The 19,585-nt window shown below is 37.2% G+C and overlaps 1 protein-coding gene across 4 annotated transcripts in view; it reads right to left on the minus strand.

The window, feature by feature from the left end:
- KCNT2 (potassium sodium-activated channel subfamily T member 2) overlaps positions 1-19,585 on the minus strand; it is a 121,652-nt gene that overhangs the window by 36,722 nt on the left and 65,345 nt on the right. For all 4 annotated transcript variants that reach the window (XM_058842289.1, XM_058842290.1, XM_058842288.1 and 1 more), the window contains exons 11-15: positions 18,615-18,779; positions 16,935-17,071; positions 15,040-15,103; positions 7,282-7,390; positions 2,038-2,146 (exon numbers count right to left, since the gene is read on the minus strand). In XM_058842289.1, coding sequence (XP_058698272.1) covers positions 2,038-2,146; positions 7,282-7,390; positions 15,040-15,103; positions 16,935-17,071; positions 18,615-18,779 — 584 coding nt within the window. The remainder of the gene's footprint in view (positions 1-2,037; positions 2,147-7,281; positions 7,391-15,039; positions 15,104-16,934; positions 17,072-18,614; positions 18,780-19,585) is intronic.

Consider the following 19,585-nt stretch of genomic DNA (forward strand, 5'->3'; position numbering starts at 1 on the left):
CTGTTTTACAGGTATTTAAAACTTGAGTCCTACATAAGGTTTAATGCAGGTGATAATAGCAACCATGATAATAAAAGGATAATTAAACAGGAACTAATGTAAAAGAAAGCAGTTCACTATTAACATTGGAAGTCTATTTAACAAATTATTTTCATTATGTAGATAGAATTTAGTCTTTGGTTTGGTTTATAAATACATGTATGTACATTTTTTAATTGTAGTTTAAATAATCTGCTTTCACCTAATCTTACTTAACCAAACTCAACTTCTCATCTGACTTCATCTTTTATATGTATAAATAAAGGTAATTTCACCTATTTTAACAACTAGTAGTTAATTCACCTCTTGTTCAACAATAGAAAACATCTAGAAAAGCAAAACAAAAACCCTCTGAACTATAAATTGGTCAAATTCAAAGCAGTTTTATGTCTGCAGTACAGTGAAAAATGCCCTTATTTTGGAATCTGAGAATAAATGCTCTGAACAGTGCTGACTACAGTGGATAAAAACTAGACATTTTCACTTTTTCAGCCTTTCTGTATAAACACAGAACAGTATTCTTACAGTAACATACATTGTACATTCTTACATACAGTACATTACAATACACACATACATTCTTACAAAAACTCACATTACTTTAATCCTTCTGGATTCAAAGCAATGCTACAATTATTTGTGAAAAAAAAATCTTTCTTTTTGCTCCTAGTATGCACAATGACCAGACTAGAAAACAGTTACTTTTATTATGCTGGTTACATCTATTAATTCTGATTGCAAAATCAGTGTAAAAGCTCAAATTAAGCACTTTTGAATTTGACAGTTACTTTGCGTCACAGTTGGGAATCTGTAAATGATCCATGTGACTGTTAAATAATGAAATGCTGAAGTTCCTAAGTAAAGCAGAAAACATTTCCCTTTTGTGTGTTTGGTTTTGTGCTGAAGGAAAATTCACTGACAGCTGTTAGGAAGACTGCTCTTCTTTTACGTGCATGTAATATGAAATAACTGGAAAAGGCTCTGGATTCTCTGTATATCACAGAATGAAAGGTAGGCAGATAAAAGTGTGTAAAGAATGTATTTCACCATGGTTCTCAGCACATATCAAAACAGTGTTTTGTTGTCTTTCTACTAGGAGATTTTAGTGCAGACAGTGCCATTAAAATCTTGGCATTTGTTGTTCTCAGTAGTAACAGTTCCAGGAAGAATTTCTGTTTTCCCCATACTGAGCAAAAGGGAATACTAGAAATGTCACATAGAAGGTTAAAAAACTCTGCTTATAAATATATATATATACTGGGTTCATGGTCACTTGGAAAATAAGTTAGCATGTTACAAGACTTACGTAGTGAGCTATTCCATTTCTAAAATATATTTAGAGATTCACTCTTTATTGCATCTGTGTGCCCACAGCATTTAAATTAAGAATACTTTATTATTCCAAGAATACAGCATAAAAGAGATACACCAGATGTGGTAAAATTATTTTAGAGAATTCAGAGGAGTTCTACTGTGACTATGCAGTCTGCAGAGACACCATAATTCTGCACTCCTTCCAGCAGTGTGGTCACGTTAAAAATCATGCATGTATGTTTACCTGTATGTTAACACACAGGCACAGAAGAGCAAATACCGTATGTCATCAAAAAACATGCTTCTTTAGTTCATTGAAACAGACCTTCCAATTAACGTATTAGAATAGGTATTCTTAGGATTTGTTAGTGCTTGTAAATATAAGTTTGTGATAGAGAGAGACACTTCAATCTACTAAACTAGAAACACAATTTGATCTTATTTTATATCGTGGAAGTGGCACAACAGCATGCAACAAAGTTTTGAATACTGGGGGGAGGGGATGTTCTCTTCAAAACTATACTGCCTTGAGTAAAGCGTTTTGATGCTTTTATTGTGCAGAAGGTTCCATTTTCTTTTTTAAACTTTAGTTGCGTAGGAATTCGGGATAAGCTGTTTTCCAAAGAATATCAGCTATGACTTTTTCAAGTTGTTTGGGGTTTTTTTATGGTAGTATATACTTACTGTCCCCTAGATGTATGAACCAGCAGAGTGATTAATGTAGAAGTAGCTGGACATATACAATTTAGAGCTAGCATAGCATATTTGAATTCCTCTTCACACACAACATGATCTGTAGGGAAAAGAAGAATACAAATTGTTTTACAAAAATACTTTCAATTGAACAGAATTATCATGTCCTTGTCTAGGAAAATGGTGAAGATGGATCAATCAAAAGTTGTCCCAAGATATTCCTCTTCTGCTTGAACCTTGGAAATCAGTTGTGTATGATTTTCCCTGTCTACATTATCTAACATGGATGGCTACTGCTTTAAACCCAGATCACAGCTAAATGCTCTCCAGTGCTTGCTGATGGCATGAAAAGAAAATAGAAATTATTCTTTAATGTAATTCCCATATGCCTATGACAGTGTTGAAATGGCTATAAAAAGGGACAAGCACAAAACTTGTAACTGCTCGTCAGTGGAAAAACATAAAGTCAGAGAGGTTTTATAAAACCATGAAGGCATTTAATACTGTCTGTTTTTTCCCCCTTTGATTTTAGTGTTTGGTTCTTTCAATGGGAGCAGAATTTGCTTCTAACCAGAATGAATATTACAAATAGTACAGCTGATGATCAAAACATAGGCACATGAAAATTGCTGAGTAAAGGCAGGCAAATAACCTCCCCGCCTAGACCTGAACTATTGCACATCTGCTTCTGGTTTCACCAACGTGTCACTGAAACCCTTAGAACCACCTTGCCTCTCTAAGCTGCTTTCCTGACACAATTTATAGTATAGCTATAAGCATGACACTTCCTGAAAATAAAAGTGAAGGCATATTTTGTGTGCCTTCTCTGTTCCTTTTATTTTGAACTATCTAGAGGCCTTTCAGCAACAGAATAATTTACTACTGAATTGAGTAATTCTTCCATTTTCTGAAGATCAGGACCTATTTAAATGTCATAGGGAATGGATAAATTTAATTATATGAAGAGTGTCAAATGTAGGACAAAATGAGATTTTTCCTCCTGTAAATATATTTCAGCTATAGCAGTTAAGTATTTCCTGCAGAAAATATTTTGAATAAAAATATGTTCTTTAAGTTGACCATATGCCATTAATAAACCCACTTGAATTTCAAACCAGGGATTTTGAGAGGGTAAGGCACAGCCTGTGGCTTGAATGGAGTATCTGCAGTCCATTACCATTGGTCAGATGGTAAAGATTTATGGAAGTGAATCCCAACTTCCTAACACTGAAAGAAAGAGAATTCTCCCTGTTTTTTTAATTTTGATAGGATTTTGCCAAATAACTTCCCCTTAATTTTTATTTGGAAGGTTGTCATATTATAGCTAAACATTTTGAAAATATGAGAAAGAAAAAATACACAGGGTAATGATTTCATCATCTATTATTTCAGACTTTGTACTTGAACCCAGTTGTATATGCTGGCCTAAATATATGCAAATGGCAGTTAATAAATCACAGATGGCACTATGCAGGCGAAAACTGTAACTTAAAACCTCCAGATGCACTCTACTCTCTAACATCTATGAGAGAACTTTCTTGGCAGATATTTAGGTAAAATGTTATCAAAGAATATAGTACACAGCCAACAGAGATTGCTGTCCTCCAACAGCCTCTGAATCATGTTTGAGAGACTCACATGGTGTTGTAAAGTGTTTTTACATTAGCAGCCTTGGAGCTGGACTTGTGGACTATTTCTGCGTCTGTTGGAGACTTTGACCTTCTGCAGTTAAGGTCTTGTATTAGACACAGACCAGGTCAAAAATGCCATGCTCATGTCTCCAATTATTTGACAGCTTTTAGCTTTCCTATAACATTACTGTATTTTTTCTGTATGCTCAGGACTTTTATTGTAGAGGGTTACACAGAACTTTATCTGCTGCTTTCTTTCTGAAGTGAGCAGGGAAGAAGCTGGATGACAGCTCTCCCACTCTTCAGGTCTTGGGACATCAGTCATGTCCCCTGACAGCAGGTACCAGAATCAGCAAACTACTCATCTGGTGTGACAGAAAAGCAGCCCAGGAAACTGCAGTTTATCTTGAAGTGAATATTAAATATGTCAAATCAGCTTTCTAGAAAAGTAAGTATTTTCACTGAGTTTATACTAAAGGAATATTACATTTAGAATTTCCGTAAGTTGCTGTTTCTCTTGAAAATATATTTTGACAGAAGTTTTGTTGCTAAGTCTGTCTCAAAAGGATGTAGTAATGCAGTGGGGTGAGTTATGGTTTCTGTGATGTTACTGTTGATAAAGCAGACTCAAAATACTGATTTATGCCTGCAGCAGCAACCATGTGGTAAGACCTGGCACAATTATTCTGAGAAACCTTACTTTTGTCAATTTGATAAGTTAACATGACCACTACCAGATCTGATAAACATCCATCCATTACCCCTAGACTATTTTTATCTGTAATTGGGCAGACTAATCATCTGCTACATTCAGTATCCATTTCAGTGAAATCTGGACTATGAAATAAACTACTGAAGCTTTTATGCCAGACTTCAACAATCTGTGCTAATTCATGGGTGCATTTTGAATAAACAAAATGTATCCCCATTTCCTGGAATTGTAATTATATATAATTTCCAAGTATTCAAAGTATAGGATACACACACACACACACAGACACAGACACAGACACACACACAAAAATTATAAAAGTTTTAAGTTCAGCTCAGAAAATACTGTATTTACTAGTCTCTGAATTGTATAAATATATTGCTCTGCTGTGGAAAATCTTCACTTGATTTCCCATTTCTGCTGAAATGCAAGGCCAGGAGCTTGCACCAAGGGTACATGGCCTTTTGTAGCCCTGTGTGCTTGAAACAAAAGTGGGAAGATTAAGAATGTAACTGCCAGCATTATTGAAAGAAAAACTGGGATGTCAAGGCATTTTTATATTGGAAATTACTAGGGAGAAATCAAAACATTTCAGCTTAAGAGATAAGACAGTTGCCCATCTGATCACTATCATGTTAAGAGCAGCTGTGTGTTTGGAGTGTTCACAGCTTAAACTCACAAAGGGCTTTGCTGGCACAAACATTTATGCCACTGTAGCAATGTAAGTAGGTTAATATTTAAACAAAATAGTTAAAATCCACTGTAAAAAATATCAGAAGGCACAGAATGCAAGGATGTATGTATGGCATTAGGTGGGAAGTCAGGAAATCTGACTTTCTTACAGGTCATATGAACCTGGCCAAGGTGCAGAAAACCTCCAGGCAGAAAACCAGGCTTTTCTCTCCTACAGGACCAGGCAGTCAGTGTCTGAATTTCAGGACTGCCTCATGCAATCTAGGAGGATTGGTCAACCTAATACAAGCTGCTGAGAAACTGGGCTTTTAGTGCTTTACACATATTCAGTGTAGTTAAAAATTAAACTTTAGTTAGGAGGCCTATTTGGTTTTATTTCTTCCAAATTCAAAAACTTAATTTCTGACAGCTACAGTCTCTAAACCTGTGTGTAAAAAAAAATAAAAAAATTAAGAAGAAGAAATCCTATTACTGAATATTTCATGTTCATAAAAATGCCCAGTATTGTTTTGGGAAACGTCTAGAAGAAAAGTCATTTTTTCAAGGAATATCAGATTTAAAAGAAGATTTTACATGAAGACAGTAATAAAGCAGCCCTGAATCATAATAGGATAAGCACTTAGGAAAATGTTCCAGATGGTTGTGACAAATTTCACTTGTAAACACTCTGGACAGGTCTGTAGTCTGCAGCCTCCACTGGGTACATGTTTCAGGATAATGAAGTGTTGGATGACATTAATACCGAACGGGGATCCTCCTAGAAAATGTATGCCAACAACTATTATTCTCATGGCTCCAGCAGTGCCTAACCATTTACAGTAGGTGAGCATCCAGTGGTGATGCTGAAGTTCACCTGAAGGAAATTTTAACAAAAGAGGTTTTCTGGGTTTTTTGTTGTTGTTTTTTGGGTTTTTTAAAAAAATATGGTCCAAATTCTGTAACACTTCGAACAGACTTGAAAAATTGCCTCTGTTTTACAAGTCTAGTTGTATATAAACTTCTACAGGGACAAGCCATTAGGAATAATGAAACTCCCTTAAAAGCACTATTTGGAACAACAAATTAACACAGTTACTGATGAAGAATAGAGGCCATGACTATGGGAGCAAGGACTATGTTTGTGCTGGGTGGTTTTAAGGGGGAGATGAAAAAGTACCATCAGTCTCATCACAGCATGAGCCTTATTCCCCTCTGTGCCATCATAACTTGAGATTATACTTTTATAACTTCAGAACTGCTACTGATGGGGTTTTTTTTCTTTCTAACCCAGTGGTAAATTCTGTACCTTTTAAAATTACAGCTTTAACTGTTGCACTGGAGCTGTTCTACTGGAATTTTTTCATCACATTCTGGGATGATGGAAGAAACTAATATTTTTCCATAGAGTTGTTTTTATTTTTGCATAAATCAGTAAACTTTTCTTCCTTGGAATATATTCAAGAAAATTTAATTTTCAAAATTGCAGCTAAAAAGGCAAGCTTCTCTTCTACTTCAGACCTATTTCTCCAAAAGTAATTGTGTGTTTTTGCACATGAGCATATGTCTATGTACTTATATATATGACTGTTTGGATACAAACAGAAAGAAAGAGAAACATATAATGCAGAAAAATAGTTTGACAAATAAAAGATGGTAATCTCTTCTTATAGGAGTGGATTTTTTTCGGATTTCTTAACATCATTTTGCATTTTATGCCATGGTTTCTAAACCAAGCATTTTACTGGATATAGAATTACATTATATGTCTCTTTCCAAAATATTTTCAAGTAATTACAATGTTTTCTATACCACTTGGTAAAAACCAGTCCAATAGTAAGATTTTTCCCTCAATCATTTGTTGGATTAAATCTGAATAATGTTCTTATGCACCCCTTAAACTATGTTTAAGTAGACAGAAATTACTTACAGACATGGGTACAGTAAGCTGGAGACCTACCTGGATCTGTATTTAAGGAATAGTTATACATCAAATAATTCTACTCTCTATATTATGTAGCATAAGACTATTAATTTTTAAAAGTGCTTGTAAGTTGCTTTATAATTTCTTTACCATTGCTAGGATGTGTATTATTTTACAAAACTTCACATTTAATCAGCTTCTATGTAGAAAATATGAAGAGATTCTCACTTTGCTTGTGTTCGTGAAACAAACCATCAAACGCTAACGAGTGCTTCAAATGACTGCAGTCTTCCACTTACCTGCAAACTTGATGTGGAATTTATTCTCAGGCTTCAGTATCTGAACATACAAAGGACAATTTGGAGCAAAGTCTTTAACTGCCCATGCTCTTAAAATGGTTTGGTGATCCTAGAAGAAAGATATGAGGGGATGCCAATGAAATTCAAATAACTATGTCAGATTAGAAAAATAATTTATTATCAGACTTGCTCCATTGAAGAAAATTCTTTTTAAGACCATGTGGTACCAGCTGGTATGGATGTTTATGTGCAAGTTATATAATTTCTATTAATTATTAATTTCCAGAAATGTTCCACTAATAAGGTAATTTGAACCTCTCCTATCTTTCTGCAAATGCTAATGATTGTGTCATTTGGAAAGGGGTCGCATTTCGATGTGGAATGATTGTGTGAAAACTTAGATAGCAGTGATTAGTCATGTGCAATTAATCAAGAATTATATAGCATAGATGTCCTTCCAAAGAGACTCATAATTAAAATGCCATTAAATGATGACTTCAGGAACTGAGAGTTTAAAATTGTGGGAAATTCTAAAAATATCAGTTTAATTAAAAGAAGATCTGAATTTCTGTGGAACTAAAACATTTTCACAACTGATGTCAGGTTTTAGCCAGCTATTAACCACAGATTCCAAAAGATTTTCAGGCTGTTAGTTTTTGTTCTTGTTACCACATGACAAGAATGAGTTAACTGCAGGGTGAATACTACTATCCATAAAATTCATGTATGTGATAATGCATTCATATTTTGAATTTTGTGAAGTAAGGCTAATTCCAGTGTATCATCCATTGGTTTTTATTTATTTCAAAACAAAAAGAAACATTACAGAGCTCTATGTAGGAACCCATGCCTGGATTGAAATGCCTTGTCTAGTCATGAAATTTGTGGTATTTAAAGATAAAATATAAAGAATGATTCATTATGTTTCCAGCATCAGCAGTAAGAAAAGGTTTCAGACTCATGAACACAAGGGAAAATCTCTGCCTGGAACAGAGTGTAATTGACATTTTCAAACCATAATATTTTATTGTCAATTGAGATGTTAGCAAGTATTTTTTCTACAAGAAAAACTAGAATGGAGTTATAAGAAGATTTTCCTTATTAGTAGTTTTATAGATGTAGGATTGCTGTGCCCAGTCAGGAGATTTAAGAGCTTGGGTGTAACCTGGTTTTCCTTGTATGCAGCCACATTTTTTTTACTTTTCTATAACATATGGCAAATTACCCTCCTCAGGATTTTGTGTGTGTGTGTGGTGCTGGGTTTTTTGCTCTTTTGTCTTAAGGTAATGACATGCCAACACAGCTTAGAAGCAGCAAATTACTGGTAATGTGCTATATGGCCATCACAGACATGTTATATGCCTAGAAATACAGTTATCTGTATGTTAGATATTTTCTTGGATTTTTTAAATTATTATTTTGTCTAAAAAGCTTGGTTTTGTCAGAATGTGCAATGATTGTTAAAGAATGAAGACCTCATTATAAAATTATTCAAATTACACTATTTTGTTGAAAACTTGAACAAACCTAGACTCATGTAAGTGAGAGTTGTAAAAGTATGAATCTCAACATGAGGTATTTTTTAATATTATAAAAAGGACTCTAAAATTGTCTTGATTATTTGGCACATTGGCAGTTTTAACACTGCAAAATATGGCTTGGTTTCCATTTTCTAGTTCTTCTTTGAATCAGCAGTCCACAAATATGTAAAAGATACATATATATAAAATGGGTACTGAAATGCCCTAAAGATCATAAGATCAACTCATTGGATGCATGAATCTAACCTAAGTTAATCTAATAAATTTGCCTTATTGCTTCTTTTTTTCTCTTCCCACTTAGTATATCCATGTGTTTGTGTACAAAAGTTGGTTATTTGGTTCCTATGTTTTTTGCTCAGTTATCTTCCTGACTTCCACTCTGAAGAATCACTCCAGGGCAGGGAAAGAAAAACACAGGTAGGCACCTTAATTGATTTCTTAGATTCAGTGTCTTCATACAGTATTTTGGCTCTCTGTTTTAAAAATGTGGCAATTTCTATGCTATATTGCAATCGCTTTAAAAAACGTTCATCCTTCTCCCAATATATGGTATATATGTACACACAACAAACAGAGGTAACTGAAATAAAATTATGCTTCTATTCCCATTATTAAATATATGTTTCTTTGGAAGGTGAGAGAAAAAATATATTTTCTTCCATCTGATCTCCACACAATGAACTACAGTCAGTGATCAAAAAATTACCACAGATACAAATGGTGATTAATATAGAGGTGATATTTAAGTTCATGTATGAAAAGCTGGAAGTTTTAAAGTGTATTTAAATCATAAGAACTCGAGGAAATGCATTTAATATGTATTTTAAAGTAGTTCTGTTAACTGAATCTCTTTATTGCCACACATAACTTGATAAATTAGTTATATCCTGCTATGTTTGCATCCATATTGTGATGCCATTAAGGCAGTGTAATTTAGCTTACCAGTACAGCAGAGTCACACAATTTGATTAATGAAAGGGGGAAAAAAAGGTGCAAGCTTGAATTGGACTGTCTCTGAATTTTCAGAAAGCCTCAGAAGAATGCTGTCAGCAACAGCAGAATTGTTGTCACTAGAAGTTACTGACTAACAAAATAGCAAGCAATGAACAGCCAGGGGTACCCATGGCAAATGAGTAAACCCTCTGCTTGAGAACTGTAGCTGGGGGGGTAAAACCACTCATGGGCTTTAAAAAATCATTCGAGTAACAACACCTGTTCTGGCCAGGAATCTCTTCCTTTTATTTTGACAGCTGTCATACATAGGAGAGGATCCAAGGCTCTTTTAGCAGTTTGTCATCTTCTCATCAACAGCAGGGTGGAAAATCAGTGGTACTTATAAAGATGGATACTGAGATGACAGCTGAACTTCCTTCAGCCCAGTGACAAATGAACCTTATGTATATTAACATGAGGCTGGAGCAGTGTAGGAAATTCAATATATTTCATTTCACAGCTCTAGGGGGCAGTAATATAAAATAGCTTTTTAAAAAATTAAGAATTTTCTACTTGCAGTATAAATAAGTGCATTCCCTGTGAAAAGGCAATCTGACAGCAAGGGAGAAAACAAGGCAGAGAGATGACACCTTGTTTAAAAACTTGAGATCCCACTGACCCTGAGATATTGTGGCCCAAGGGAAGGTACCAGGAGAGTGTCATTGGTGAGATGTGCCTGTTTGTGTGCTCCAGGTACAAAAAGAAATGAGATTTGATAAAAGTCTGTAGTGGCAGCTGAAGTGTGCCAGGTACCACTTTGATGTTTCCTGAGAGCAGAAAGGAAGAGCTGCAGTAGGCCATGGTTCCAGAGCCAAACCTGCACCATGCTGGCTACAATGAATAGGAACTCGGGGAGCTCCATGCAGAGTCAACTGCCTGCCCTGCAGCACAGTCCAGCAGAGCTGAAAATTATCTTTTCTTTGCATAAATTCTGAAGCAGTTATGAGCAGAGATGAACAGTTGACTGGTGGTGTTGCTGTCCTTAATGCTACATAAACCTTCCCAGTGCAGTGTAAATCACATGCTCTGATTTTATGGGATTTATCATTTGTAACCACTGTGCAACTCTCAAGTACATTTTGTGAAATGAGATGTTGTAGCTGATTTATTCTGAATTCATGGCTGATTTAGATAAGACACTTGTGCTATTTTGGATTTTTTCAGTCTCCTAGAAGTTACAGGTATTTTTCCAGGTATTTGCAAGAACTCTTGCTTGTTCTTACCTTTGAATACTCCAGACTCTCTGACACTTCTAAGCAGTAGGTCTGCCTTGCTTGACTGCTCTGGGATTACTTAATGCCAGTTCAGTGGATTTCACTGCTGTATTTTCAGGACATTGCTGATGAATCAAATTCAAGATCCTTAGCTTAGTAAGTTTAAATGCTATAGTAGGAGCACAGGTTTATTTCTCAGGGAGCTCAGTGACTTTCTGAAAGGGATGGGTCCAGAACAGGATCTTCAGCTAACATCTTTTAACTAAGTTCTGATCGCAGATGAAGTAATAAGTGATAGAGAATATATTAAGTAATGCTACAGATATAATACAAAGCTTTCATTCCCCATTTTTTTACTGTATCTGTTTTCATTCAGAAAATTAATTCTGAAGTGCATGTACACTAATGCACACAGCATAGGTAACAAACAAGATGAGCTGGAAGCCATGGTAGAGCAGAAAAGCTATGATGTAGTTGCCTTCACAGAAACATGGGAGACAACTCATAACTGGAGTGCTGCAATGGATGGGTAGAAGCTCTTCAGAAGAGATAGGAGAAAGAGAAGAGATAGAGGGGTGGCTCTTTATATTAGGGAGATTTTTGATGCCATGGGTATTGAAACTAATGACAATGAAGTTGAATGGCTATGGGTAAGAATTAAGGGGAAGACCAACAAGGCTGACATCCCACTAGGGAGTTTGTTATTGTCCACCCATCCAGGAAGAGGTAATGGACAACTTATTCTATAAACAGCTGGAGAATGTTTCAGGATCACCAGCCCTTGTTCTTGTAGGTGACTTCAACCTGCCAGACATCTGCTGGGAACTTAATAGAGCAGAAAAGAGGCAGGCTAGGGAGTTTTTAGACTGTGTGAAGGATAACTTTTTGTCATAGCTGGTGAGTGAGCCCACCAGGGGAGAGCGGCTATGTTAGATCTGTTGTTTACAAATGGAGATGCGGTGGTTGGAGGCTGCTTGGGGCATAGTGATCATGAAACGATAGAGTTCTTGATACTTGGTGAATTCAGGAGTTACATCAATAAGACTTTAACATTAGACTTCCAGAGGGCAGACTTTGGCCTATTTAGGAAGCTTTTTCAGAGAGTTCCTTGGGAAGCAGCCCTTAAAAGCAAAGGAGTCCAGGAAAGGTGGCCATGCTTCAAAACAGAGATCTTGAGGGCACAGGAACAGACTGTCCCTGTGTGCCAAAAGATGAGTCGATGAGGCAAACATCCAGCCTGGATGAGCAATGAGGTTTCGAAGGAACTTAGGAATAAAAAGAGGATGTATCACCTTTGGAAGGAGGGTCAGGTCTCTCAAGAAGTATTTAAGGGGGTTGCTAGGGCATGTAGGAAAAAAACTAGGAAGGCCAAAGCTCAGTTCAAGCTTAATTTGGCAACTTTTATAAAGGATAATAAAAAATGTTTTTACAAATATATTAATGGTAAAAGGAAGGGTAAGACCAACCTTGGTTATGTACTGGATGCAGAAGGGAACTTAGTAACTGCAGATGAGGAGAAGGCAGAAGTGCTTAATGCCTTCTTTGCATCAGTCTTTAGTAGGAAAGCAACTTGCCCTCAAGATAACTGTCCTGCTGGCTTGGTAGATGGTGGCAGGGAGCAGAATGGTCCCCCCGTTATCCAAGAGGAGGCAGTCAGAGAACTGCTGAGCCACTTGGATGTTTATAAATCTATGGGACCAGATGGGATCCATCCCAGGGTGATGAGGGAACTGGCAGCTGCACTTGTGAAGCCTCTCTCCATCATTTACCTGCAGTCCTGGCTCACTGGTGAGGTTCCAGATGACTGGAAGCTGGACAATGTGACACCCATTCACAAAAAGGGTGGGAAGGAGGATCCTGGAAATTATAGGGCAGTTAGCCTGACCTCAGTATCCAGCAGTTTATACTGAGTGTCATCATGCAGGATGTACAGGATGGCCAGGATATCAGACCCAGCCAGCATGGGTTTAAGAGGGATAGGTCATGTTCGACCAACCTGATCTCCTTTTATGACCAGGTGACCTGCCTGGTGGACGCTGGAAAGGCTGTGGATGTTGTCTATTTGGACTTCAGCAAGGCCTTTGACACTCTCCCACAGTAAACTCCTGGAAAAGCTGGCAGCCCATGGCTTGGACAGGAGCACACTTTGCTGGGTTAGGAACTGGCTGGATGGCCGGGCCCAGAGAGTGGTGGTGAGTGGGGCTGCATCCAACTGGCAGCCAGTCACAAGTGGTCCTGTTCAATATTTTTATTGATGACATGGATGAGAGTATTGAGTCCTTCATTAGTAAATTTGCGGAGGACACTAAGCTGGGAGCATGTGTTGATCTGTTGGAGGTTAGGAGGGCTCTGCAGAGAGACCTGGAATGGTTGGATGGATGGGCAGAGTCCAATAAGATAAAGTTTAATAGGTCCAAGTGCCAAGTCCTGTGATTTGGCCACAACAACCCCAGCAGTGCTACAGGCTGGGGATGGTGTGGCTGGACAGGGCCCAGGCAGAAAGGGACCTGGGGGTGCTGGTGACAGCAGCTGGACATGAGCCAGCAGTGTGCCCTGAGGGCCAAGAAGGCCAAGGGCATCCTGGCCTGGATCAGGAATAGTGTGGCCAGCAGGAGCAGGGAGCTCATTCTTCCCCTGTACTCAGCACTGGTGAGGCCACACCTGAGTGCTGTGTCCAGTTCTGGGCCCTCAGTTTGGGAAGGACGTTGAGACGCTTGAGCGCGTCCAGAGAGGACAACGAGGCTGGTGAGGGGCTGGGAACACAAACCCTGCGAGGAACGGCTGAGGGAGCTGGGGTTGTTTAACCTGGAGAAAAGCAGACTCAGAGGTGACCTTACCACTCTCTACAACTTTCTGAAAGGTGGTTGCAGTCAGGCGGGAGTTGGTCTCTTTCTCCAGGCAACAATTGACAGAATGAGAGGACACAGCTTTAAACTGCACCAAAGAAAATTTAGGATGGATATTAGGAAAAAGTTTTTTACAGAAAGGGTGATAAAGTACTGGAATGGTCTACCACCCCCTGCCTGGGGGGGGTGGTAGAGTCACCATCCCTGGATGTGTTTAAAAATAGACTGGATGTGATGCTCAGTGCCATAGTCTAGTTGAGGTGTTAGGGAATGGGTTGGACTCGATGATCCTGAAGGTCTCTTCCAACCTTGTGATTCTGTGGTTGCTATTTCTTACAATGTGGCACCAAAACAGTATTTCTAGTTGAGATTGCTTAAAACATAATTCCTGAATTATAAATACTGGTTCTGTCTTGTTAGGCAATTTGTAAGCATCTTCAGGGATAGTCAGATTACTACTGAACCCCTCTGGAGTTCAAGATTGAACTGAATGAGGCAAGACTGCAATAATTTATTGTAGTGCACATGGTGGAAGTTATTAAGTTATGTTCATAAATCCATCCTCAGTGGACTTTTTTTCTGGATATTTGTAATCAGTACATAATTTTATTAGCTGGAAGAGTTCTATACATATATGTATACTCACACAGTTTCTTTTATCACAGATGCACTGCACAGAGGTTTTTATTAGCAGTGTTCCTTCATGGACAGTAACTTACCTTACTGCAAATAATTACCAGAATGGGCAAACCCATAGAAACTTATTTAAAGAACCTTGCAATTTTTAATTTTTAAAATTGGCCAATATGAAAAATGGTCAAATAGTCTCATATATATTGGTTACTTGTATTAGTCACAAACTTACTTATAAAGTTGAATTTGGGCTTTACTTCATTAGTTCTGAATATACCAATCAGTTGATACCTGTCTCTTTTGTGATTTTATAAATACAAGTGATTAAATTGAATATCTAGAGCAGTTCAGGTACTTTGAATATTGACAGAATGCCATTCTTGGAAGAGATTAACGACCAATTAGCAATGTATCTGTAAGGTACTATGAGGGCACTTTTATGCTTTCTGCCCTTGTTGCATAAAAAATAATTGAGGGGGAGTAAGGGCAGTAAAACCTGTAATTCCTCTTATTTCTCCCTCCCCAACTTACAGCTGCTGTCCTGTCCACCTCACAGCGGCTGCTCAGGATGAAACAGGCTTCAGCATTGTCCATCCTGGAAGAGAGGAAACAAACCTGTCACACCCCAAGCAGGTACTCACTGGACATGTGTCTCTCAGTCAGAGTCTTGAACAGAGAAACAGAACACAGACAAAGTTGAGCCTGTTCTCATTTCTTACCCTGGTAAAAGCTGTGCCAAAGTAGTAAAAGCAGAGTGCCCTCAAACTTAATTTGTAAAGTATTTATCTGCCATGAGTACAGAAGGTGAATAAATAGCACCAGTCTGCCTGGTGTGTAAGACTGCAATATGCACAAGTTATTACTGGTAAGAATGAACAAGAGGGGGCAGATAATAGACTTGTCTTGCCTAGTGAGAGCAGAAAGTTAGGTAGATGCACAAGAATAATGTGTTTAGGATAAATAATAGGCTTTTCTGTGTATATATGTATTAAATGAACAATTTCCAGTTCATGATGTCTGATTAGGAAGAAATCATGGGAGCTCGCTGAGTAATTTCAGCTAAGCATGGGAGCAGCACAGGGAAGACAGGGTCTTTACCAAAGTTATAGGAAAGAAAATTCAGTTAAATTAGATGAGATTTTTTTTGCAAAAATGCAGTCTTTTGTTAATTGGCTATTCACTACTGATGCAATCATCCAAATTTGGTATTCTTTTACTTTTTGGTGTGATCTCTATCATGTAATTTTGACATTAGTTTCACATATAATACATGGATAAATTTTGATAATGAGACCTTTCTTGGTTATTTTGTTGTTGTTGGTAACCATTACTTTATTTATTAGAATAATTTTATAATGTGCCTTATTATCTCCTCAGTACATTATGTTCTCATTAAAAGGAAATACACCAAACATATTGAATATTGGGTTATATTTCGTATCAAATGTTCTATTAAATTCCCACTATGCTTCTTCCCTCAGGAGAGGCTGAAAATTATTCTGTGACAGGTATATTCAATTACATGTTCTGCAGGAAAAACCACAGTTCCACAGCTGACTTCCTCCAGGTTATTATAAGTGAAATTCAAGATTATATTTAGGGAACAGCCTAGTTTTAATTCTTATGATGTGTAGAACAAATGTCAGCTAAATCCACACATGAATTCCTTCTTGAAATCAGCAAGAATGCAAAAAGGAAAAAAAAAAAAGAAAGAAAAAAGGATCTCTCCATAAGAAATTTCTAATCCTTAAAAAAGCTTTCTTGCCTTTTCAAACAGCTATAGAACTAGTTATTTTTTCCATGGCAGAAGCCTGAGAAGATAACACTGCTCATGGAGCTTCTCACAAGTTAGATTCTTGGAAATAACTCCCCTCAGATAAAGAATGACACAAATAGCCAGACAGGTATCGGCTTAATTTTAGTAATCTCCAACACAGAGCAATGCAGATGAGTTAAATAGTTTATTTGCTAAGAATCCTTTCCCTCTCTTTGGAGACTTTAAAGAGATCATCCTTCTACATAAATTCCACTGTGAAATCTTTTGCAGCTCAACTGATTGGGTGGAGGAGTGTGTGAGGAACTGTGCTTGACTGATGTGTTTTGATAAATGTCATTCATTCATAATTAGCAGGGAGCATCTCCTAGAAGTGGTAGAAGTATGTGGTAAGAGGAGGGCCCTGAGGAGTTCACATATGTACAGCAAAATAGTTGCTTAATGTTACCAGGCTGAACTTAAGAAAACAGAACTGTACAATGGGTTCAAAATTTCAGATATTAAGAAAAACAAATTCTATCAAAGAGCTTTGCTTCACCTTCCAAATTAACATGAGTTTCCTTCAAGCACAGCTTTTGTTGCTTGCTAAACTTATTGATCAAACAGTATGAGTGAATAAAAAAGTAAAAAAGAATGGTCAATATTTGCCTACTTAGCTCTCAACAGGTCTTGATCTTTTAGTGCTGAGCCTTGCAGGTAGATAACTCTTTGGGACCACATTGGGATTTGTAACACCCTTCGGACCTGAGCATCCATCTCCGTAGGACACAAAATAACCACATAAAAGTCCTGTCAAAATAGAAAAAAAGGGGAAATAGTCATGGTTATTGTTGCTGGAGAATGAGTTGACAGTGACTTGGGATGTCAAAAATGTCTCAGATAAGACTCTGATAGACAGAGTTTATTTCCTCAAATTTTTTTCCTTCACATTCATGGGCCAATTCAAACTGCTTCCTGTGCTACTTGGAAAAGGAGAAGTAAGAATGTTTTGAAGGATCCGTAAGTGCATCAGTGAAAAGCTGGGATAAATGGAATATGGAAGAGGAGAGTGAGAGCTTAGGCCAGGCTGGTCATAGAGATCTTCCTTTCTGCAACACAGATTTTTGCAGAAAGCAAAATCACATTAGATGCAGCGCACCAGGTTATCCTTCAGCTTCTCAGTGCATAGAATCATTAAGGTTGGAAAAGATCTCCAAGATCATTGAGTCCAACTCAATTTCAGCTATGAAGGGAATGTATATAAGCCCTTTTAAGTTACCTGTGTAATGTTAGGGCTTCTCTTCTTTGTCTCTAGTGTATCACAGAGCCTGACTCATTCTTCAACTTAGTTAACTAAATGTTGTGTTTCAATTTGTGTTTGTATCTATAAAGAACTGGATTTCTTTGTGCAATTGCTTATGCCTCTTACTAGCTAATTGTTTTGGGGAATATTTGGGATTTGGGATTTGGCAAATTGCTGCTCAGCCCTTTAAGGGTTGTGTTTTTGTAATTCTTGCAGTAGTTAATGGAGCATGATACCACAAGTAACTTAGTAAAAGACATAGAGAAAGTTTACTAAAAGGGAGAGTCTATAGCAAAGGCAATGATAATAAATCCAAATTGATTCTCATGGAAATAAGCTTCTAGATGTTCCTAATAAGGCATATGACAAGTTTGCATTACCTAGGGAATATGTGTACACTAACAAAATATGTATATTCTGTCAAGGTCTTTGTCCTTTAAAGTACATGTATTTATTTCTTAATTTCCACAATTCTAAGAGGATCTAATCTTTGCAATCCTGTGCAATTTGCTCTAGGATGACCCTGCTTCAGCAGGGGGGTTGGACCAGATGATCCTTTTCCAACCTGATCCATTCTGTGATTCCTAACACTGGCAAAAAACAAAGCAAAATGTGAAAACCAATGGATGTTTTTACTTGTGAGGATTTTTGTATCCAGTCACAAAACAATGGGAAAAATAAATTGGAAATATATAAAAATAAAGCATTCATTTATTTTCTGTTTTAGGGTAGAATCTAAGGAATTTGCACGGAAATATCTGTTTCTAAAAAGACTAGCATAATTCAACAAGACATTAATTCTACCTACTTAGTCAATTCACCTTAATACCTCAGTTTAAAATGCCTCCAAACTCTGTATTTCAGCTTCTCATTGCAGGTACAAACCCCCAGTTCACCTATCTATTCCCAAAATCTGGTTTATGAATGAAAAACACTTTCAGAAACTTTTCTTTAAAAAAAAACAAAAACGAAAAAACCAAAACAAAACAACAAACAGTGTTTTGTGCTTCTTTTTCTTTTTTTTTTTTTTTTTTTTTTCATTCTCAGTACCTGCAGTCTGGGGTGGGCATAGAATTCATTTAAGAAATCCATGAGTAAGTCAATCTTCAGAGAGCTCACACACAGCACAACATGTTTTTCTGTCTGAGCTCTGTATCGACTGTAATTTCCTCCAGACTTTTGCCTCTCCATCCACAAATATGCCAGCTGTTCAAACTGCAAGAGATGCTGACTGTCAGTGAAACAGAGACCAGTAGTGAGCGCTACAACTCTATAATGATTTGGCAATGTTGCATCATTCATCTCATGCCTCTAGGAAAAGCTGCCTTTAGCCCACAGTATCTTTTTCTTTGTAAAGCATTGTCTAATTAGGTGATCACAAACCACAGCAATAGTGCCATAATCTAACACACACAAACAGCAGTGAAAATTCATTAAAATACCATGAGAATATACTAAATCACAGATGCTTAGAAAAGTATGAAGGCTGGTACCTTATTCCTTTAAGAATTTTATGCCCGAGCTCTCTTTTTCTAGTACTGTGACATAATTGCTTTCATCGTATGAAATGTTAAGTTTTCACACACATGCTGTGAATATACTTGGAGAGAGGCACCATTTTTTCTTAATTTGGGCAGTAACTCTTCACAGAGATTTTATAATGTTCAGAGGGTGATGTTCTGTAAACTCTCTTATCTGCCTTATAATTTTAGATACAACCTAAATACACAGCAGCTGCTAATACAGCAAGTTTGCCTTTGTCAGCTGAACAATATACAGGTTAATAGCAAATATTACTACTCTGAATCCTCCAGACCTATGAGGATACTGTAACAGTCTGTAAAGAAACATAGAAATACCAGTTCAAAGCTTCTTGTAAGTAACATGTTTAATACTGAGCTCAATTTGACTGTATGGCTGTGTGATAGCATCTTTTTCTCATCCACATTCCACTGATGGAGAGGCTGGATCATGAGTAGCAACTGATTTCATTTCACTGCAGGGCAAAAGCTCAGGAGAGA

This window comes from Poecile atricapillus, chromosome 7 (assembly GCF_030490865.1).
Source record: "Poecile atricapillus isolate bPoeAtr1 chromosome 7, bPoeAtr1.hap1, whole genome shotgun sequence".
NCBI lineage: Eukaryota > Metazoa > Chordata > Aves > Passeriformes > Paridae > Poecile > Poecile atricapillus.